At 36.7% G+C, this 22,822-nt stretch overlaps 9 protein-coding genes across 9 annotated transcripts; all 9 read left to right on the forward strand.

Annotated features, from left to right (window-relative positions):
* Nucleotides 1-395: 395 nt before the first annotated feature.
* TM35_000043100 (uncharacterized protein) lies at nucleotides 396-3,854 on the forward strand (the record flags this gene model as incomplete). The annotated part of the gene is made up of 1 exon (XM_029022504.1): nucleotides 396-3,854. One exon carries the CDS (start codon nucleotides 396-398, stop codon nucleotides 3,852-3,854), a length of 3,459 nt encoding a protein of 1,152 aa, XP_028886162.1.
* A 337-nt stretch (nucleotides 3,855-4,191) lies between these two features.
* TM35_000043110 (uncharacterized protein) lies at nucleotides 4,192-7,185 on the forward strand (the record flags this gene model as incomplete). Its single annotated transcript, XM_029022505.1, has 1 exon — nucleotides 4,192-7,185. One exon carries the CDS (start codon nucleotides 4,192-4,194, stop codon nucleotides 7,183-7,185), a length of 2,994 nt encoding a protein of 997 aa, XP_028886163.1.
* A 493-nt stretch (nucleotides 7,186-7,678) lies between these two features.
* Nucleotides 7,679-8,275, forward strand: TM35_000043120 (uncharacterized protein; the record flags this gene model as incomplete). Its single annotated transcript, XM_029022506.1, has 1 exon — nucleotides 7,679-8,275. One exon carries the CDS (start codon nucleotides 7,679-7,681, stop codon nucleotides 8,273-8,275), a length of 597 nt encoding a protein of 198 aa, XP_028886164.1.
* Nucleotides 8,276-8,755: 480 nt separating this feature from the next.
* Nucleotides 8,756-9,283, forward strand: TM35_000043130 (iron-sulfur cluster assembly protein; the record flags this gene model as incomplete). The annotated part of the gene is made up of 1 exon (XM_029022507.1): nucleotides 8,756-9,283. The coding sequence occupies one exon, from the start codon at nucleotides 8,756-8,758 to the stop codon at nucleotides 9,281-9,283; it is 528 nt and encodes a 175-aa protein (XP_028886165.1).
* Nucleotides 9,284-11,050: 1,767 nt separating this feature from the next.
* Nucleotides 11,051-11,590, forward strand: TM35_000043140 (cyclophilin; the record flags this gene model as incomplete). The annotated part of the gene is made up of 1 exon (XM_029022508.1): nucleotides 11,051-11,590. One exon carries the CDS (start codon nucleotides 11,051-11,053, stop codon nucleotides 11,588-11,590), a length of 540 nt encoding a protein of 179 aa, XP_028886166.1.
* A 195-nt stretch (nucleotides 11,591-11,785) lies between these two features.
* On the forward strand, nucleotides 11,786-12,739 carry TM35_000043150 (methyltransferase like 6; the record flags this gene model as incomplete). Its single annotated transcript, XM_029022509.1, has 1 exon — nucleotides 11,786-12,739. One exon carries the CDS (start codon nucleotides 11,786-11,788, stop codon nucleotides 12,737-12,739), a length of 954 nt encoding a protein of 317 aa, XP_028886167.1.
* A 407-nt stretch (nucleotides 12,740-13,146) lies between these two features.
* Nucleotides 13,147-15,411, forward strand: TM35_000043160 (putative DNA repair protein RAD2; the record flags this gene model as incomplete). Its single annotated transcript, XM_029022510.1, has 1 exon — nucleotides 13,147-15,411. One exon carries the CDS (start codon nucleotides 13,147-13,149, stop codon nucleotides 15,409-15,411), a length of 2,265 nt encoding a protein of 754 aa, XP_028886168.1.
* Nucleotides 15,412-15,895: 484 nt separating this feature from the next.
* TM35_000043170 (uncharacterized protein) lies at nucleotides 15,896-18,928 on the forward strand (the record flags this gene model as incomplete). The annotated part of the gene is made up of 1 exon (XM_029022511.1): nucleotides 15,896-18,928. One exon carries the CDS (start codon nucleotides 15,896-15,898, stop codon nucleotides 18,926-18,928), a length of 3,033 nt encoding a protein of 1,010 aa, XP_028886169.1.
* Nucleotides 18,929-21,219: 2,291 nt separating this feature from the next.
* On the forward strand, nucleotides 21,220-22,821 carry TM35_000043180 (putative membrane transporter protein; the record flags this gene model as incomplete). Its single annotated transcript, XM_029022512.1, has 1 exon — nucleotides 21,220-22,821. A coding segment is annotated over one exon (1,602 nt), but the record flags the coding sequence as incomplete, so codon positions are not given.
* Between the last annotated feature and the right edge of the window lies 1 nt (nucleotide 22,822).

Genomic DNA, 22,822 nt, shown 5'->3' on the forward strand with positions numbered 1-22,822 from the left:
GATCACGACAAGGTATGCATCTAAGAAGAAAAAAAAAGAAAAGAATGAAAAAAAAACGTATTAACTTTATTTTCTCTCTTTGCTTTTCTTTCTATTCTATTTTAACCATTTTTTTTTTCTTTCCTTTTCTTAGGGTTTACCCCGATATATCGTGAAGTGGGTCTATTGGGATTTTCTTTTTCTGTCTAAAAGAACCTAGGAGCTCCTGTGTGCTTTTCCTGTTATAATTCCCCTTTGCAGTGAAGGGTAACACCTTCTCAAATACATTCCCTCAGGTAGGGTGGAGTGTTGGTGGTGCTGGTGTTATAGGAGTGGGTAAAGTGAAGTAAAGAGGAGAGGAGAGGAAAGTAAATTAAACCAAATACAATATATATATATATATATATATATATAATATGCGTTTGCCTTCCTCTCGTGTACACACGGTATCAAACATCATGCAGCGTCGAAAAGGTGTATTTAGGCAATCTGAAATGATGATTCCGCAACACTTGTTATTATCATTGGGAATGGACGTGGTCCCAAGTGAAAGTTTCGCAGACTCCCTGCGTTCCGTGTTGCAGGAAGATCTACCACCTTTTCTAGCATTAAAGGTTTTGGGTCTTTGCTGGACCTCGTGGAAGATTAATATTCTTACAACAGGGAAGATACATCTACAACAAGGAGAAACGACGGATGATACTGTAGCCTTTGAGGCGTTACTGACAGCATCAGAGGAAGCATTGCGTTTAGACGGTCAGAGAAAATCGCATGATAATAACGAACGAAGTACTCGTAAACGTAATTCGAGACGACGTGATACCGTTTCAGTGGCAGTAGTGAGTTACTTTGGTTATCATTATATCGTTGAACATATGCTAAGGAGTTGTGGAGATCGATTGAATTTAAAAACAGTGGTATCTTTATTGAAATATGCTGTTACAGTTGAGGAAACAGAAGGTGCTGTTTTAGAAAAACTGGTGGAATTATTAACATCTTTTGCTAAACATGATGTTATTATTTATGAAAATAGTCTTCGAAATGTTCTTAGTGTATCTCTTCCAATTCATGTAGCTCCTGTTGTACTTTCAGTGTTAAAGCGACAATACGTTAATACAGAAATTATTAAATTATGTTTACATTATGTCGCTGTAGTGGTTAGAGGTAAACGTATAGGTACACTTTCTGTTGAAACAGTTATGGGTAAATATCATGAATGTGCGGTAGAAGCCTTTCGATGGTTACTTAAAAAACCAAACTCTCATCATGGAGAATTACATATTCAAGTGATGTCATGTTTAAAACATGCACCAGTTTTTTTACTTTGTGAAGTGTATTCTATAATGGAGCAAAATAAATTTGTGACACCTTCTGTTCAATGTAAATTTCTTGCCAATTGTGGAATTGCTATTGCGGCTAGTAATAGTCTCTCTTATGCGTATGCTGAAGTAATAATTCGAGCATTTAAAAATCTTGCTAAATCTGGTAGAGAAACCATGCATATTGAAGAAGGACTTGTTCATGGTAGTGCTGTTCTTATTGCTCTTCATCGTGAGGAACTTGTACGTAATATTTATAATATATTTCCTACATTACGAGAAACTTCACATTCTGTAATGGCTTATGTGCGTAATAAGGATGTTATTCGTTCTAATGAAGCTCTATTACGACTTGCACAATCACGTGAAGAAGGATGGATTAACATACCTTTACCAGTTATGCAAACTATTTATGATGTTTGTATGTTGGTAGGACGTTGTGGTAATCACCATAATATACTTCCACTTTATCGTGCTCTTGTTTCTTTTCATAATCCTGGTATGATTGTAAGTCAATGTATTGAATACATTTTAGCTGGTATATGTAATAGAATCTCACATCTTGGTAAAGTATTTCCTAAAGAAACACCTCCTCGTACAGTATTAGAGTATATTATTCCATTATTACGTACTACCTTAATGTACTTGGGTGATGATTTTAATACGGATATGATTCTTGAAATTTTAGAAACATCTGTAATGGTAAGATGTTTTGCTGTACCTCTTACGGCATCCATTATTTGGACTTTTCAAAAATCATCAAGTTTAGCATTAAAAGAGTTATTTTCTCGCGTCAATGCATCGACAAATAATATTCCTTTTTTAAATTATTATACTCTATGTTATGCTCGAGATCAAGGTGAATATGAAACGGTAGAACATTTGGCAACTGTTTGGCATTGTGATTCAACAGTTATATTAAAACGACAATCAACATTATCTCCATCCTATAAACTTTGGAAATGTGCTGGATGTGGTAGATTAAATAGTGATCGATTTAATTATTGTGTTTGTGCTGTCCTTCGTAATGGATTTATCTTTTGTGCTAATTGTGGTTATGCACAGGATGAACGATGGGGATGTTGTCAGTCTTGTGGAGAGAAAATAATAATAAAAGATGGATCTATTACGACAGCTATTGTACGGAGATCATGGACATGTGAGGAGTGTGGAGCTAATAATCCAGCCCGCCAAATATCTACTTGTTTTCGCTGTAAAGCATTTTGTGGTCCAGTGGCAAAAGTAGCGAAGGAATTAAAAAAAACAAAAGAATTAAAAGAATTAAAAAGTTGTCATTGCTCTACGAACACATTGGAATCTAGTGAAAAAGAAAATAAGAAAGGAATTATGCATTACTGTCGAAAGTGTGGATGGTTTCGAGAATCATGGGCCGCATCTAACTCTCTGGTTTGGCGCTGTGAGGGTTGTGGTGAGTTAAGAAGTTCATTAGATCGTATTTGTCCCAATTGTCCACAGGTGGATTGTCTTCCTTTTGCTATTGTACGCAATATTAATGATTTACCGTATTGTTTTAAATGCAAAATACAGTTAGAAAACCCTTTTGCTGAGAATTGTCAACATTGTGATGGGATTATATCAGAGGGAAAAGTGGAAATGGGGATAATCCATAGTAATGATACCAATGTGATTCTACGCTGTTCCCAATGTGGGATTGTCACTCGTGGGTCTACATCCGATCACTGTGAAGGATGTGGACAAAGTAAACAAAGTTCTGAATTATTACAGGTTGATTTTCGTCATTGTGAAGGATGTGGTAAGGATATAGAACCCTTTAGAATTGAGGCTATTTGTATTCATTGCGCTCTATTTCTACCTCCGGTTTCAAAGGAAGGGTGGAGTACTGCTGTAGTAAGTGAAACTATGAAGGTACTTATTCAATTACTAGATCGCAATATAGAGTGTAATAACCTTGCAGAACTTTTTCAATATTTTTTACATTCTTTTCAAACCGAAATGGAACTTGAGGTAATGAAGAACACTCGTATGACGGTAATGGAGACTCTTGGAAAGTTACAGACGCATCTGTATCCTTTAGTAAGAAATAACCCAAAGTCACGACGTGTCATTGCATTAGCAAGGCAAATATTAGAATATATAGACACACAGTGTGGTATTATAAATACTACACACTTTTCATTAAATGAGTGTCATCAATGCCTTGGAACCCACAGTGAGGAGCTTTGTGTCTATTATAAAGAATTGTGGGTGTGTGAAGTGTGTGGGGCGGAGAGCGAAAATAATGATATTTGCCGTTATGTGTGCCACAATTGTCTCTCGCTGCGTCCGTGTGTGCGATTGTTGTGTCCCACTGCTGTGTGGGAGTGTCGTTCTTGTCAACGGTGTAATGTGGAGTTTGAGAAATACTGCATTGTCTGCGGGGCAGCGAGAGAAGAGGAAGAGGAAGAGGAAGAAGAAGAAAAACAAGGAAAGGAAGAAGATTTCTACAGTAAGAGTGAAGTATTGCCATTTCTCCCTGCCAAGTGCCGTATATGCGACCGCGTGCACTTGGAGGTGAGTTGTCCTCACTGCGTGTAGAGTAAGAGAGATGGAGAAGAATGATAGGGTTGTTCACAGTACTTTTTTTTTGTATTATTATTTTTTATTTATTTATTTTTTTCTCATTTAATTAATTTTTTTTTTTAATTTTTAATTTATTATTATTATTATTATTATTATTATTATTATTATTCTGTTCCTTCCTATGGTAGATTATTTCTTTCTTTGTTTTTTTCTTTTCTTTGCTTTTTCTTGAAAAAAAACCAACAATGACTCATTGGGATGTATCAAAAATAAAAATAATAAAGCGTTCTATACAGGTAAACAGGGCAGAGTGAAGATAACAAAGAAGAAGAAAAAGAAGAAAAAGAAAAAAATGGGAACTGCAGACTGGAGGCTGGCATCAATGAGTGGAAGTTTGATTTGGGTAACAGGTAAAACAAGGTCCTCATCACAACAGGTACCTCTTTTCTCAGAACTATCACCCACGCTTATTGTGGGTTTTAAAGAGCAAGGTGGTTCCCCTGTTGAATATATAAAATTTTCCTCAGTAGTTTCTGTGGCTCATGAACATCCAGCCACCATCACTTTATCTCGCAAAAATTCATTACATGTCTCATTAATTGCACCATCTTCTGAGGAGTCGTTTAGGTGGTTTAAAGCTGTAGAACTTGCACTCTCGGGTCGAAGAGGGAATTCTTCTTTAACTACAGAGTATCCTTCCTTGAGGGAAATACAATCACAACAAGAACAAGAAGAACAACAACAACAACAAGAAGAAGAGGAAGAAGAAGAACCGTTAGCAAAACTTCAGCAACCGCTTTCGACGACAATAACTCGGACTTTTAGGTTACCAGAAAACACAGCACCAAATGGAGTGCGTCATGATGATAATATTTTACCAAAGTCTCATAAAACAGTAACACTACCACGTAATTTAGCGACGGACAATGTACGTTTTGTAAGAGAAGAAACTATGGTTCCTCATGATATACAGTCTGAAGAAGAAAAAATGAGTTTCCGTCTCCCTCCACGGCCACCTAATTTGAAAGAACAGAAGCATAAAGATAAGGACACGGAGAAATATGCGATTGAAGAGAATATACCACCTAGTTCTTCCCAGAAATCTTCTGTAGAACGTGTTTCCTTGTATAAACCACCAGAACCAAAGTTTAGACTAGTTGATCCAGACTATGCTCTTCTCGAGGATGGAATACAGGAAGGAATCCCATATTTAGATAGAGATAAAAGAGGATATGATAATATAAATTTTTCTTCCTCACATCCTTCCCATCATGGGAGGTCCTCTCTTACACCAATGGAACATTCCCCTCGAAGTCTTCAAGAGATTCCAGAAACACGTCTTCCTTCAGTTTCTACAGGATCTAATACAGATAATGATGTTAACGATAACGAACCCCAGAATATGGAAGGAGAAAGAATGGTACAAGATAATCCTACTTCTCTTCCTAATTCATTGTCTAGTGCTACTACTGCAACTAATAACACAATTGGTGTTAATACTACCAATATAGATGCAGATACCGGATTATCAAAGCAATTAGAACCGAACCAGAGTAAAGTAATGAATGAGAGAGAGTGGAATCATACTTTACCTTCAACTTCTCTTGTTCACCCAAAAGAATTAGAGGAGAAGGATGAAGTGATTAAACAAATAGAAAGGAGTTTAGCGAAACAAGAATTAATTCTTCCTAGTGAGGAAGATCTAACTGGTCCTTTTCTTTTCTCACAGGATAATACATCTGCTATAGCAAAGGATAAACTGGGACACCGTAATAATGATATAATAAATAACGGTGTTAGTAGTCGTAGTAATGCTAATATTAGACCAAATATGGTAAAACCTCAAAAAGAAACTCCTCTGAGAACCTCTATTTTAGCGCCATCCTCTTTAGAGTTGTTGTTAGATGAGGATGACGTTAAAGATGATAATAAACACATAGTTTCATCTTCAAGAGAGCCCTCAGCGGAGACATTTCAATTTGATTACCCGGGTTATTATGGACATAAAGTTGATGATGTCTCATGGGATAAGGAAGATAAATCACAGAAACAAGAAATATCAAATAAAGAAGAAATTGAAAAAAAATCTTTTGATCCTGAAAAAGAAAAGTCTTCTTCTTATGGCCTTTATCGGCATTCTTCAGGTAAATCTGCCACGTCAGTTTTTGGTCCAAATAAATCAAACGTAGTTCCTCGGGAAGAACGACTCCATGACTTTCTCAGGAGTGGAAAAAGCAAGGATCAGATTATACAACAAAGAATAACGACAGAATCCATTATTGACCGAATAATAGAGACACCTTCTCAGCGTGTTCATAAAGATAACATTTTTTCATCTTCTTCTTCTTCTACTCCTGCTCCCATAGTTTATGTACGTGGTATTGAAAGTTCTTTATCACGTAAACCATCGACAGAGCGTGAAGATAGTTATTTGTATCGTCCTATTGAAGCTGTTGTAGCTGCAATACCACGACATAACTCACCTCATACAATAAGAACATTACGGAGATCGAGAAGTGTAGATGGTGGATTTCGACGGAGTTCCGTGAGTCGTTTTTCTTCAAGGGATATTACCCCTTTAAGATTGCCTAGTGTAAGACCTTCTTCTGGGCATGTCCATGATAAGTTACAACGAAATAATGGTCTTTATGACAGACCTAGATATAGTGGTGTAGATAAACGCAACACCGCAAGAAGATCACCTATTCGTGAAAAAACAATGACAGTTAATCATGGAAGGGATTCTCACTCCTTCATTCAGTATGCTGCTGTAGAGATAAATCATCACGATGATGAACTCGTGCATCAAAGTGGCTCTCACAGAGTACGATCACGAAGTCCATCCATGGGTACAAGGCGAAAAAAATCAGAATATAGAGAAAAGGAAAGAGATGAGAGTTATCATCAAGACTGGGCTAAAATTTTGATGGAACCACGACCTTGTAAAAAACATGCCATTCGTAGCTATGGTGGTACTAAACACTATGTCTTTCTTACAGGGGATGGTATGCACGTTGTTTGTATTCCCGCTGTAGTTTTTGAGAGACAGATTCACATGAACTACAGCAAAAGAAACCAAGGTGTATTTGTTTCACTGAAAGAGGTGATGTCTTTCTTTGGTGAAGATTGCCGTGCGATGGCGGTTGAACGCATTGATCATGTTTCATTGGGAACATCAGAGGCGTTGACGCGTGAATGGCATCTGCAACGTTTAGGCCCAGAGAGACTTGTCTGTATTGTATCCCCAACACATGCATTTGTACTTGAGGCGGCCTCTAACGAAGAAGCAGAATATTTAGTTAAGGCATGGAATGCCTTCCTTTTAAATGGGCAAATTGTGTACTAACTCTAGAAAAGAAAGAAAAAAGAAAGAACAAATGGGATGGGACGTGTAACTGTTGTCATATAATCTGTTTTTTTTTTTTTTTTCTTTCTTTCTTTCTTTTTAATTGATGTATTGCGTTTTATCGACCAGAAGAACTCTCATTTCATTTCGTTTTTTTTTTTTTTTTTTTTTTTTTTTTTACGTTGGTTGCTTAGTCTCTCGTTTTGCACGAGCAATTGAAGTAATTTTCATGTCTGTGTATATATTTATATTAGACATCGACTGTGATGTGTTTCATCTTGTTGATATTTTTTTTTTTTTTGTTTTTTTATTTATTTATTTATTCCTTTTTATAAAGAATGCCATAAAGTTGACCTTTATTTCTTAAACGTCAATACATGTTTTTTTTTTTTTTTTCTTTTTCTTTCTTTTCCTTTTTATTCCTTGTTAAAAAAAATTTTTTTTTTTATAATTTCTTCTCTAATGTTGAGAAATTTCTAGTGCTTGACTTTCCATGTCAACGCCGGCGTATCGTGTGGCTAGTCTTCTGCGGCAGGGGAATAGCAGTGACTTTGATGGTGAGAAGAGTACTTTAGCGAAACTAACACGTGATGTGGAGACCTTCTTAAGTCACGCCAGTAATGTTCCCCCGGTAGTGTTAGAAACCCCAAATGGGGGCGACAACAATGATGCCAAATCAACTATAGAAGAACCTGCAGCGATGGAAGTTCACCTTAATGTGGTTGCCGGTGTATTGGAGCCTCGAGAACCCACAAGTGATGTCTCCAGAGTCGATGGTTTATTGCTGCCAACCACAACCAATCACGAAACACTTGATCGACAACATGTGCGGGAGGCACAGGCATTGTTAAATCTCATGGGAGCACTTTCTCCCACCACCGTCATGGGCAATTTATCTCAAGTAGCCTCAACAACAACAACAACAACGGCTAGTTGGCAGGGTGAAATGAATGTTACAGGGACTGATGAAGATACCGACTCGGTTGCTGTTTACGATGCGGAAGACTTGAACGATGACACAAGTACTTCATACAGTGATGAAAGTAGAACAAATGATCAGGGTTCTACACGTATTGTGGAGTTAAACTAAATTCAGTATGTGCGAATAAGAGCGTTCTGAAACTGCCATGGTTTCTTTTGGGGTTGTAAAATGCATCCCTTTTTAAAGAACTATGTGTCTATAAATACGTTTAAGGTTTGCTTGGCTCTTGTCTCCCTTTTTTTTTTGTTGTTGGTTTTTTTTGATTCCTTTTGTGTTTCTTTTTGTTTTTGTTTTTTTTCCTTTTTCTTGTTGGTTCCCAGAGAATCTTATTTATTTACTTTGTTTTCTTTTTTTTTTCTTTTTGAATAATTATTTTTATTATTGGTTTCTTCTCACAGCAAGTAGTCCCACAGACACACGCATACCCATAAGAAGAAAGAAGGAAGAATTTAAAATAGAGAGTGAATAAAAAAGAAAAGGAAAAAGCAAAGTAAAGAAAGGAAAGGAAAAAAGTAAACAACGGCAGGACGTTTTCAAGCTAAATCCATTAGTAAGTAATTAAAAAAAAAAAAACAACAAGAGGGGAATATGCGGCGCTTCACAAAGACTCCGTTTGCAATGAATGCGGTAGTAGCAGTAGCGACGGCATCTGTGCGATCCCTGTACAGTCCGCTGGTGGAGGATCACTACAACAACCCCCGTAATGTTGGCAAACTTGATAAGGAAGACCCCAATGTTGGCACGGGGCTTCGAGGGGCACCGGAGTGTGGAGATATGACACAAATGCAAGTAAAAGTAAATCCCGAGACGACTGTAATTGAAGATGTGAAATTTAAGGCATTTGGTTGTGGAAGTGCCATCGCAGCATCCTCATATGCCTCACAAGCGATACGAGGAAAAACACTTGCAGAGGCGTTGGAACTTACTAATAAGAAAATTGCACAAGAACTTTCACTTCCCCCCGTAAAGTTACACTGCTCTATGTTAGCACAGGAGACTATACAGGCAGCTGTAGAGAATTATCTCTCAAAGAACCCTTCACTAAAGTCAAAGGTGCAAAAGAAAGTTCCAGGAGGCACTGCTGGCGCCACCGTGAATAATTCCAGTAACGCTTAGAAATGGAAAACAAGAATTACCCTTACCCCTCTCCCCCCATAAGGCCAAGGGGAAAAAAAGGGGATAATGTGTGTGTGTGTGAGGGTGAGAGAGAGAGAGAGAGAAAGGAAAGTGGGGAGTTGTGTTGGAGCAGACTATCTAATTAATCTCACGTTGCACCCCATATTTTCTCAGTGTTTTTTTTTTTTTTTTTCCTCTTGCTGAACCCTTGTAATGCAGTGTATATATCTATGTGCGTACAAGTTTATATTTGGCATTTATATTTCACAAAGGCAAACGAACGATCATGCGATTATTCCCTTTTATTATTATTATTATTATTATTATTATTATTATTATTATTATTATTATTATTATTATTATTTATTTACTTATTTATTTTTACTGCTACTGTTGCAACTGATGTTTCTGCTACAGTTAGTTCTGGTAATTTCGCAGATACTCAAAGTAGGAGAGAAAACAAAGTATTTTTCGGAGCATTACTACAAAGGAGAAGTAAAGGGAAACAGCAGAGCGTCAGTAAAACAGGGTATGATGTTACTGTTTTTTATGATATTATGGGGGAATATGATGGTAATAAGAAGCAAATCTTGTTTTTGTATCCTTTTCTTTTTTTCCTTTTTATATATATGTTTCTCTGTTTACTTTTTTTTTTTACTGCCTTTTTTTTTTTCGTTTCTGTTTTGCTTTCATTTCTCTTGTTTTTTACATCTCTGTATTTCCCTCTGTGTGGCCCTCAGTCTTTTTCGCACAGTCTGATGATTTATTCTTTTTTGTGACCCCCACAGGTATATGTGGGTTGGGGTTAATGGAGAGTGTTATTCCATCTAACATTGCGAGAGGATTAGTGAGGTATTCTTTTTTTTTTTCTTCACTGAATGATAAAAAAAAAAAAGGAGGAGAGAGTGAGAGAAAGAGAGGAAGCAAAAAATAAAAAAAAAATGAAAAAAAAAAAAAACAATAATAAAAGAAATTCCGTGTCGTCTTCTGCTGTAAGGCAGATTAAATCGATATCCCTTTGATGAAAAGGAAAGTGACGGTTTTTTTTTTTTCTGTTGGTACGTTGAAAGTGAACAGAGAAGCAGAAAAAAAAAAGTTTGAAAAAAAAGGTTTCTTTTTTTCCCTTACAAAGGTGACATCTGGCCGTTTCAAAATAATCAGTTTTAACTTTTCTCATCTTTTAGTATTTTGGGATAGGAAAGCTATGCAATAATTAAGACAACGACAAAGTGAAGAAGAAGAGAAGTGAGAAATGACAAGAAAGGAAAAATTAGGGTGTTACTAAATACCATGCATTTTGAGTGTGGAAACTTGAAAGCGCTGCTACTGTTTTTCTTGATATTCTTGCTACTAGTGAGTGATTGAGTGAGTGCGATTGTTATTTTTTTTTTCTGTATTGGGGCGTGTGTCTCTTCATGTTTGAATCCCATTTTGTATATTGTTTTTCTTCTTCATTTACATCTGGTTGATCAAATGCGCTGTTTTTTTTTTTTTTTTGCTCTTTTTTTTCGTTTTGAAGCTCACATTTAGACACAGAAGGTGTGAAAAAAAAAAAAAAAGAATTAGTCGGAAACGAGAGCAAAATCTTAAAGAGGGATTAACTTTTTTTTTTTTTCCCACCTTCTTTCCGAGGAGCATTGTGGTTGTGTATATATCTACAAATAGTCTGTGTATAGAAAGATACAGATAATTTTCCTTAGTCCTTCTTTTTCTTGCTATATTCATATAAATATATCTATCTCTCTATCTATATTATATAATATAGTCATGTCGGTGGTGTTATCGACAACTAAGGGTAATCTGCTCATTCATCTTCGTTACACTGATTGTCCGAAGGCATCTTTTAACTTTCTCGCACTCTGCGCTTCGGCTTACTACGACGGCTGTCGATTTCACCGCAATGTTCCCAAAGCCTTTGTTCTGACCGGAGACCCAACCGGAACAGGAAAGGGTGGTGAATCTGTCTTTGCTCCTCAAGAGCGGTATTTTGAAGATGAGGGGCTTGGAACGGTTTGTCACGACCGTCGTGGTGTTGTTTCTATGGCTCATAAGGGTAATAAACCCAATACAAATGCTTCACAATTCTTTATTTTGTTTCAACCTTGTCCATCACTTGACATGAAACACACTGCCTTTGGTGTTGTAGATTTGGAATGGAATGAAGGTGAAAGTGAAAAGACACTTAGTAAACTTGAGGAGCTTCCAGTGGATGAAAAGCATAATGTGCTTGATTTGGAGGCTAAGATTATCGGGGCTACAGTGTTGTACAATCCTTTTGCTGAGGGACATATTAAACTAGAAGTTTAATATCTTTTAGTTGTACATACCAAAAAAAAAAAAGATGTATGGATTTTTCTACAGTCCATAGTTGTTTCCTTTTTTTTTTTTGAAAGAAAAAAAAAACTGAAGGGGACATAGATGTTATCAGCAACAGCATTACCCTTTTCTTTTTCCCCTTTTCCATGTTGAGAAATCGTGCAGTCAAGTAAAAGTCTGAGGATTATGAGCGATGAAACCACAAAGAGTGGTGAAACATCACGCAAGCGTCCGCGAGATCCACCTTTTGTAGAGGATTACCGCCCCTATACGGGACGCCAACTGGCGCATGTACTTGAGCGTAAGGCCACTCATAAAGAAAATTGGGATCTCTACTACCGGAATAATACAGTAAATGGATACCGTGACCGACATTATATTATACGTGAATTTCACGAACTCCGAGAAAAACTTGAACAACTAAAAAAGGATAAAGCACCAGTAGAAGTATCAGCAACCACAGAAACAAAAAAAGGAACAATGAAACCAACTTTATCTGATGATGATGTTGTTCTCTGGATGGAAGCAGGATGTGGTGTTGGTAATGCTATTTTGCCTATCCTTGAGGAATATGGTAATATTCCAGGATGGGGTATTGTAGGTTTTGACATTTCATCTGTCGCAATTGCACTACTACAGGAAAAACAGAAGGCTCTTCCTTTTCACATGCAACAAAAACTTGTTGTTCGTGTGCTAAATCCAGTTGAAGAAAATATTACTATTTCTGATTCATCTTCTACTTGTACTTCTACATTTATAGAAAAACCCGTGGATTTTGTCTCAATGATCTTTGTTTTATGCTCTATTCCTGTAGAGAAACACAAACTAGTGTTACAACGTATAACCTCATGCTTAAAAGATAATGGTATTTTTTTCTTTCGAGATTATTGTGTTGATGACCATGCAGAAAAACGTTTTGCTACATGTCGTCAAGTTGAGGAAAATACATTTGCACGCAGTAATGGGACATTGAGTCATTTTTTTTCTCTTGTTGAGGTTCGGGAACTTTTCCAGGCGAATGGTTTCGAAGTAATAGAACTCTCAGTAGTTGAAAGAGAAGTGCAAAACAGGAGAGAAGGTATGAGGCTGCATCGAAGATTTCTCCAGGGACGGTTTCGCAAAATGGAAAAAAAGGGGTGAATGTATATAGGTCTGCAGTCTATAGTGTTTCCCCTCTGGATTTCCGACGAGTAAACGTATAAAAGATGGTTTATATTGATTTTTTTTTTTTTTTGTTGCTTGTTTTTTTTTTTTTTCCTCGTTCTCCTTTTACATGTTAAAGATTCCCCCTGGTTATTCATGTTGAGGGTGATAATTCCGTTTTTGTTTTTCTCTCTTTCTCTCTCTCTCTTTTCTTTTTCATATTCCACTCTTGTAAACATTACCCCCACATGTACCAACCCTCTAGCGTTGACAACCACACACTCACACTCACACTCTATCTCAAAAGAGAGAGAAGAAAAAAAAATAAATAAATAAACAAGAGCAACAGCGGTCATTTTTTTTTTTTTTTTTGCATCTTCGTCCTCCCTCTTTTTCTCTCTCGTATGGGTGTTCACGGGCTGTGGCGGCTGCTGGACCCGCTCGGTGAAGTCACGCAGCCGGCGGAGTGGCGGGGGCGGCGGGTGGCGGTCGACGCGAGTATTTGGATCGCGCAGTTCCGCGCGGCCGGCGGGGGAGCCGACGGGGCGGACGGGGCCGCTGGCGGGGAAGACCGCCGGGTCCTCGCCGGGTTCCTGCGGCGCCTCCTCAAACTTCTCTTCTACGGCATACGCCCCGTGATGGTCTTCGACGGCGCCCCGGCAGCCGCAAAGGCCGCAGAGAGGGACAGACGACACGCAAGACGCGCGGCGCAGGAAAAGGCCGCCATTGCACGGAGAGCAGGCGAAATTCTCGCAGCACAATTGGCAGCCGGTGTCCTTGACGTGCACACACTACCCCGTAAAAGTCCAAAGAAGACCGAACAAGCTTCGAGTTCATCATCATCATCATCACCTTCATCATCATCACCTTCATCATCATCACCGTTACTGCCATCACTACCACTACCACCCCCCTCAGTAACACGCAAGAGACACCGGTCAAGTCACGTGGCACCAGAGGTTGTCTCACGTGCAGTAACAAGTGCATTTTTAACGGAAGCAGAAGACTGGATCGAACAACGTAAAAGGGGTGAAATTTGTGTAGAATCAAATGCTTTGGGATACTCTAGTACTTCACTTTTTATGGGACCTCGTAAGGTGTTAGAGGAGGCAACAGGTTCTCCCATATTTGGTGAAGAGCTTCCTAGTTGCGCTACTAGTTTATCAGAAGAAGTACAGTCGATCCTTTCCATAAGGAGTACTGACGAATCACTTGAGATAATTTCCAAAGGTGAAGAAAAAAAAATGGTTGAGATAGAAAGTGATGATAACGATGATGATATTTATGGTATGATACCAAGCGGTAATAGTAGTAATAGTTCGGTTTTGGTTGTTGATGGTAACTCAAAAACATTTTTGAGTTCTCTACGCGATTTGGAAGCAGAAGAAGCAATGATGATGAGTAACTCTGTGGGTAGTAGTTGGTGTAATAATTCTTTAGAAGAAGAAGGAGAAAAAGTGAATATTGATACCACAAGTTCCAAAAGTCGGAGTAGTATTCCCAGAAGCAACATGAGTGAAACAACAAGTACAAGCAAAAATAATGATGATGATATCATCCTTTGGAATCCTGGTACTCAACTTCTTCAGCGAAAAGAACCCGAAATAAATACCGCATTAAGTAATGAATTATCTGATGGGGAAAGTGAGTCATTTACACCAGTTTTAATCAATACCACGAAGGGAGAAAGTGGTGTTGCAGAAGAAGTAACGTCGAAAAGGGAGAACTTATCTGAAAAATTAGTATCATCATCATCAGTAGAGGGTGTATTACCATTACCACCTCATCTTCTTCGACAACAAATTTCTACAAGGCAGGTAGTACCATTTGATTTACTTGGAATTGTAGAATTACTTGATTGTTGTGGAATTCCATTTGTATTTAGTCCCTATGAAGCGGATGCCCAGTGCGCTTTTCTAAGTCAACAACGTCTTGTAGATGCGGTATTCACAGAAGATAGTGATGTAATTGTTCATGGAGCTGATATTGTTCTTCGTGGGTTTTTCGCAAAAGGACGTCATGTGGTAGCATATCGCCAAGAAGATTTATTAGAATGTGGTGTAGACAAAGATGTCTTAGTATCTCTTGCCCTTCTTCTTGGTTGTGACTATGCTGAAGGTGTTCATGGTCTTTCCTTATTGGATGCCCTGCATGTAATTTCCTCGGTATGGCGACAAGGGGAAGGTGTTGGTCCCACACATGTACTGAATATGTTATCCTCCTGGCGAACTGCAACCCAACAGCAGTGTTTTTCATGGTTTGATGATATCCCATTACTGGAATTTTATACTAATTGTAAAAAGTGGAGAAAATTGCAAATCGCTGCAGACTTTCCACAAACACGTGTTGTTGATGCTTTTTTTAATCCCATAGTGGATGCCGATAATACGCCATTTGCTTCTCGTTCCCCAGATTGGGAACGATTACGCAGATTTGCGAGTGTGAATGGATTACTTGGTAGTGATGCTTGTCGCAAACGTTTGGAGTTAGCTCAAAAGGAATTTATGGCAAGAGAATCACAAACTACGAATGTGTTAGATCCCCAGCAGTTGAAGTTAACAGACTTTAAATTGTCGTCTAAAACAAGAAAGAGGTATGCATACAAAAAACAGTCGCTAAAGTTTGCAGAAGCGTTGTCCACATTACGTACTGTGAAACAGATGGAGTGAATTTGTAGATACTTCGTAAATTTTGGTGACCATAACGAATGACAGAGAGAGCAAAAGAAAAAAAAAAAAAGATTCAACAACAACAACAATAATAGGGTGAAACGAAGGGCAAAGGGGAATTATGTGCATTAATACACTTTGATTTATTAAATTCTTTCACACACACACGCACGGTTTATTGTGCCCTCTTTCTAAGAGGGAGAAGAGAACTGTTTTTTTTTTTTTTTTTGTTGTTGTTCCTTTTTCTTTTTGTGATATTTTCAATCTGTGTTTAGGTGTTTTTGTGTATGAATGTACAAAAATTTCCTTTTTCATCTTTTTTTTTTTTTTTTTGTAAACCCTATTCTTACCTTATCTCTGAGGTTTTTGTTTCTTTATGATAGAAATACACTGATATTCTAAATATCTATTTGTAGGAGAAAGTAATCAAAAACAGAAAAAAAGAAAGACATTGTTGTTCGTAAATAATAATAAAAAGAAAAAAATGGATAGCTTAAAACCCGAAGAAAACAATGGTAAAGAAAATGGGGCTACCAGTGAAATGTCAGTGGCATTACATTCATCGGATAATGAAGATAATGAAATGTCAGAAAAACATTCTCCGCTTGAAAAGGATGGATCATCATCACCAAAATTTGATGCTTTCGGTATGCCAGCATATGTACCACGTTACCCACTGGAGCAAAGAATTTATGAAAGTGTATTAAGTGTTCCATGGGATTTGCGTACACCAGAGCAATCATCCATTAGCTGTACGTTTTTTGACTTTTTACGCGCAGGAAAATTTTGGCGACAAGCAGAATTTGCACTTCGTATTACTCTGTTTGCTGTTCTCGTACCTTCTGCTATTATTGCAGCAGATGTACCAAACTCACCTTTTGTATCCACAACATTTGTTCTCTCTGCAGGTGTATTGGCATCCAAGGTAACTGTAGGTGAGGGTTTATCCTATCTTTTAATGTGGATACGTGCTGGTTGTATTTGGCTTCCCATTGCCACTATTGGAGCTGCTATTGGACTTGGTAATTATATTGTTGCCTGGTGTTTCTTCTACACTATATTTCTCTTTATTATGGCAGTTTTAACAGAAAATATGGTACGTCGTATTTGTCTACTACTTTTTAACAATTGTATGATTGGTATATTAGTTCATCCTGAACGTACATCTGTTTATCCATCACGAGTGATGGTAGATTGGTGTATTGGTACAGGTCTTTGTTTATTCGCAACACTCGTGCCGTACCCTTTTTACTCAAAGACAGAAGCAGAACGCACTATTGGACGGATAGCACGGAATACAGGAGCTGCTGTAGTTGGTTTGGCATCTTGTTTTTGGTCAGACTCTAATGTGAAACGAAATATGGCCATGACAAAGGTTCGTATGCTTACCACAACAATAGATGAAGAGTTAAAACAATTTTATCATGAACAAGAACATTCCTATTATGAATTTTTATTTGATTCATGGAAGGTTCGAGATGTACGAACTTTAAAGATACAACTATTTGAACGTCTTCGTACAAATTTACGTGGTTTATCTCGAGTACTTGATATTGTGGAATCAAGGCCATGGATAGTGGATGACTCTGAGAGATCCAGAGCTTTTGGTGAATTACTTACTCCCTATATTATTCTATTTGCTGGTACTCTAGATAAACTTACGGATTCTCTTGCTAATGCTAAGACATATGAACAAATTAGAGCTTTACATGCTGATTTTATTGAATTAAATGATGCCACAAGAAGACTTCAGCGTGAGTATAATGAAGCTCGACGAGTATTATTCTACGAATATAAAACAAGGGCACTTGAAGAATTTGTTCCTTTGATGACTTTCTTCATTTTTTCAATTGTTAATTTTCGTGATACTATGCTACAACTTGATTGTGATGTACACAAACATGAATACAGATGGCGTGATTCCATTTCTCAAATTTTTAATAGGGCATTGGGAACCCCTATTACAGATAATATAAAATTCTTTCGACTACTTTTTACACAAATGCGTCGTCGAGAGATTCAACGTGTGATTGAGGCAGCCAAAGTAAGTGCCGCAATGATTCTCACCGTTGGATTTTCATTCCTTATCGGTACTGATAAGAGAACACTCTCTGGACCAAATATTATTGCTTTCGTTTCTGGCAGTAATCCAGTAGAGGCTGTACAGGCTTCTATAGTTCGACTGACTGCATGTATTCTTGGTACAGTTTTGGGATTTTTCGCTGGTACTTATTCCACCTCACGTGTGGATAAAGTTGCATCTTTATGTACACTTATGTGTGTAGGAACATTTTTTCGAACAGATAAGGAATATGGTATTATGGCAGTTTACGCAATGTTCGTTTTAATTCCCTTGGACACAGTTGATGATACAACAACAGAAGATACAATTTCTCGTATGAATCAAATTACATTTGGAATTCTTATTTATGTCTTGATAAGTGTTCTTGTTTTACCACTAAGCCCAAGTTTGATTTTACGTAAGAAACGTATTAATATTCTTATCAAGGTAAGTGAAGCTTTAACAAAACTTTGTGGTCTCTTCTCAGAACCGTTGCCTATTGGAAACATGCGATCTACCAGTATTCTTAGGAATGAAAGAGGGGCAAATGAAGATTTGGATGAATTAAAGGGATCGAATGACTTTTCTGCCATGTTAAATAGGAGCACTCGCCTTATTATTCGTACAGATGAAGTTATGAAAGAAATTGATGTTCTTTTAAATGATATTGAAAGAAGACTTAAAGGAACATATATGTTTATGGGATTTGCACATGAAGAACGTGGATTGGTGGCTGTGGATTATCCAGTAAAGGCATGTGAGGGGGTATCACTTCATCTTCACCGCATGGTTTCTCTACTTAAAACGATGTGGTGTAGTTGGGATGTGATGAGAAGTCAAAAATATTATACACCTGAAACTCGTCAAATTCTTCATACTTTACAACCAATTGCTTGGGATGCTTGTAGATCATTTTGTCGTTTTGTAAGTATGTTATCTTATTTAATTCGGAATCCTACAGTTGCACTAGAGACAGATCTTATTGAAGTAATATTGGAGTTTATGCAAGCTGTAGAAGAATTACACCTTCGCAAAAATCAAATTATGGTGTATGTTATTAATGCCTCTATTGATCGATTTAATCGTGCACGTGTGGAACCAACTTCTCTCTTTAAGGAACCATCAAATGAATCTATGATCGCTAGAAGAGAAAAATCCTCTCTTCTTATTAAACGCTGCAATAAGCCTCACTCTGCGGATAGTAATACATTCCTTCCTCTTCTTCGCAAAGGAACAAATGTGAATATCGCAGAAGAAGAAGAAAAAGAAAAAGAGAAAAAAAAAGGTGAAGATCTTGTGGTCCTTTCAGATAGTTTCACCTTACCTGTAACAGGTGAAGATGCAGAGGGATTACACTCCTTCACACTTAGTTTACTGATGTTCTCTGAGGAGTCTAAATTCTTGCTCATGAACTTTGAAGAAATGGTGGAGGTTGCGCGAGACAAGATGCATTGAATCTATTAATGAATGTAGAGAGACAAAGAGAGAGAAAAAGAAAGAAAGAAAGAAAGAGAGAGAGAGAGAGAGAGAGAGATGGTGAGGAAGTGCGATATAAAGCTGCAAAATATAAATTTTAAAAAGAAAAGTAATTTTAAGAATAAGAGGTGGCGAATCTCAAAAGCATAACAAAAGAAAAGAGAAAGAGAAAGAATGAGAGAAAAGGCAAATACACGAACATATTTTTGTAGAAATAAAGTCCAATACAGCAATAGGCAACGAGTGTAATTTACACACTTTATCTCTCTTTTTCATTTGTTTTGTTGTTTTTTTTTTTTTTTTTGTTTTGATTTCATGCGTTTTCTTTCAAGGGGAGTCCCTCTGGTAAAAAGAAAAAAAAAAATCTTCTGTTCTTCTTTTTTTTCCCCTCTTCCTCCTTTTTTTTCTTTTTCTTTTTTTTATCTTCTCTTCTTTTAATGTTGTGGTGTTCACGAGGATTACCGTTCTTGCCACTGGGCGTCACCCAACTATTTTCTTCTTTTATTCAAAAGAAGAGAGAAAAAAAAAAAAAAAGAGCCTTTGTATTGGAAAATAATGGGGAAATGTGTGGGAAACAGCAATTGTCTGGAAGATAGGAACTTCGATTGATTTTTCTTTTCTTTTGCTTTTATTGTTATGATTGTTTATATCTTCTTTACCTCCTTATCTGCCCATGTATACACACACGTGTTTGTATATACACACATCTACCTAATGTAATCCGGTGTAATATACATATATGCACGTATATGTATATATGTGGAGTTTTTTTTTTTTATTATTATCATTTATGCCTTATTATTATTATTATTATTATTGCTGTTTATCATTTGTTTCTTTCTTTCCTTCTTACACTCACTCCCCTTCAAACATGTATCTATTTGTATTCCTTTCCAATTTTTTTTTTTGCCTTCTCTGTTTGTGTGTGTTTTTTTTTCTTTCCTTCTATTTCCTGTGAATCAGGGTAGAGGTGGGCGCTCACATTCGGTATATTGCCACATATCATTCTTGTAATAAACCCCCTTTTATTTGAGGTTAAAAAAAAAAAAAAAAAAAAAAGAGGGGCAAGAAGTCAAAAGGGGGAAATAAGAAAAAGAGAAGGAAAAAGAAAGAAAAAAAAAATAATAAAATGAGGAAGAATTGTGGAATGAATAAGGAGAGGGAAAGAAAGGAAAATTGTTTCTTTTTTTTTTTTTTTGAAGAATTAGAAAAGTAAATAAAAGAATAAAAAATATAAAAAATAGCTGAGGATTGTTGAGAGACGTAAAGGAAGAAAAAAAAAAAAATAGTTTAGATCGTAAGGTCACATCTATTTGCGCTCTAATTTCGTAATAGCTTGTTTGATGGTTTTTGTTTCTTTTTTATTTTATTTTATTGTATCTAATATATATATATATATATATATATATATATATATATATATAAGAGAAAAATAACATGGTCCTTTTTTTTATTTTGTTTCTTTGTACTTGTGAATTCATCTGTACGCTGTAGCGATTGAATGAGAGGAGGAGGGTTGAGCCAATCTATAGCGCTACATGTATCTCTTTTTATTATTATTATTTTTCTTAAGGATGCTCTTAGGATAAAATCTTGTACATTGATAATAAATAGATGGGGATCTTTTAATACTATTGTAAGTACCACGAGTACGTCTATATATATAAATATGTATTTGTATGTATAGATTTACCTACATTCATCCACCTACTGTAGAAAAAGAGTTCTTGGTAAAGCAAATATGATTAAATCATTTCTGTTTTAATAGTGATTGTTATTTTTCTTTTCTTTCTTCTTGTATCTATTTATTTGTTTTCTCTGTTTTTTTTTCATTTTATTTTATTGTGCTTCTTCTTTTAAATGTTTTCCGGTCTTTTTCCTTTTCATTCTTCTTCTTTCTTGCTTTAAATAAAATAAGTGAATAAAACGATAAACGTAAGGAAAAAAGATTCAGAGATCTATGTCTGTTGTGTTACCACTCACCGTTTGCCCGTGGAACACACACGCACACACATAGACACAGACAAACACACATACGCGTCTAATAATAATAATAATAATATATATAAATATAAATAAATATATATATATATATATATATATATATTATTTGGTTTGATCCTTCGTGGATAGTGTTATTTATTTATTTATTTATTTATTTGTTGGTTTCTGTTGTTTGTTTATTATTATTATTATTATTATTTTTATTATTGTGCTAAAAAATAAAAATAAAAAAAAAAAAATATATATATATATATATATATAGTAAAATGTCGCATAGTAATCCACCGTTGGTGAATGAGTCCTTTGTGACTGTTGGGAGTGCGGTGGGGGCGGACGTCATTTCACTCCCGGAGGATGTTTCCACGTGGCAGATCCTCAAGAGTTTCTTCATCACCGGCGCCCCACTCACAGTGGCCACCATCTCGCAGTTCTCCATCGTGACGGTTCTTCTCTCCGTCGTCGGCAAAACTTTAGGGGTCGACGAACTCGGCGGGGCAACACTCGCACTCGGTCTTATTAACGCCACCGCATTTGCATTCGCCGCCGGTTCCTGCGGGGCTCTCGAAACGGTACTTTCACACACTTATGGTATTAATCAAGCTCAAACAGGGGGAAGAGGGACTATGTACATGTACGGTACCTATACACAACGTATGTTGATCATTTTGCTTATTCTTACTATTCCATTAGGGATTATATTAATATATGCAGATGTATTTTTGGAATATATTGGACAAAGTCCAGAAGTTGTTCACTTTACTGGACGATTTTGCCGTGTTGCCGCATTTGGTATTCCAAGTATACAAGCTTTTCAAGTATTGGGTCGTTATTATGCTTGTCAACATGCCACTACACCTCTTTCAGTGGCATCTGTTGTTGCATCTTTAATGAATCCTCTTTTGCAAGTAGCATTTATTAAATTATTTGGATTTGATGGTTCCCCTGTGGCATGGTTATTTCTATTTACTGGAATTGATTGTGGTTTGATTGCGTATGCCTATTACTCTGGTCTTTACAAACAAACATGGGCTGGATGGGATGCGAACGCATTTCGAAATATTGGACAACTAGTTAAACTTGCTATTCCTTCTATGGCGATGATGTTAAGTGAATGGGTTGCTATTGAGGTGATTTGTATTTGTGCGGGGTTTGCTCAACCATTTGAATTAGCAGCTTTTTCTATTACAATGCAAGTATTTGGTATATCATGGGGTATTGCTTCTGGAATAATGATACTGGTTACAGTTTTTATTGGAAACGCTATTGGAGAAGGTAAACCAGTATTAGGTAAACGTATTGCTAAGACTGCTATAGTATTAGTTTTTGCTATTGCACTCTTTGATGTTACCCTATGGTGGTCTTTGGAAGATCATATTCCTAGTTTATTTACAGATGATGAAAGAGTGGGTGGAGTATATCGAAGACTTATGCGTATTGTGCTTCCTTATCATATATTTGACACCTTTCAAAGTACTGTTATGGGTATATTACGTGGGTGTGGATTACAAAAAATCGGTGCTCTTGTTATTACTACAGCGTTATGCATAGTGGGTTTACCAGTTGCATTTATTCTCTTTTTTCGTGTTAAATATGGAATTGAGTCTTTATGGATAGGACCTTTTTCTGGTGTAGCCTTAGTGGGAACACCCTCTTACATTTACTTACTTTTCTGGTACATTGATTGGCCTAACTTGCGTCCACATGAGGAAGGTACACAGTCATTTGAAGAGGATAGCTATTCACCGCGGCGAGTGAGTGTTGAAGGGATGGAGGTGGTGGTGGAAGTGGAGGAGGAAAATAATCATTCAAGGGGAGTTCCCACTAATGGTGATAATAATAATAATAATAATAATAATAATAATAATAATA

Source organism: Trypanosoma theileri (genome assembly GCF_002087225.1).
Source record: "Trypanosoma theileri isolate Edinburgh chromosome Unknown TM35_Tth_4_V1, whole genome shotgun sequence".
NCBI classification, from domain to species: Eukaryota; Euglenozoa; class Kinetoplastea; order Trypanosomatida; family Trypanosomatidae; genus Trypanosoma; species Trypanosoma theileri.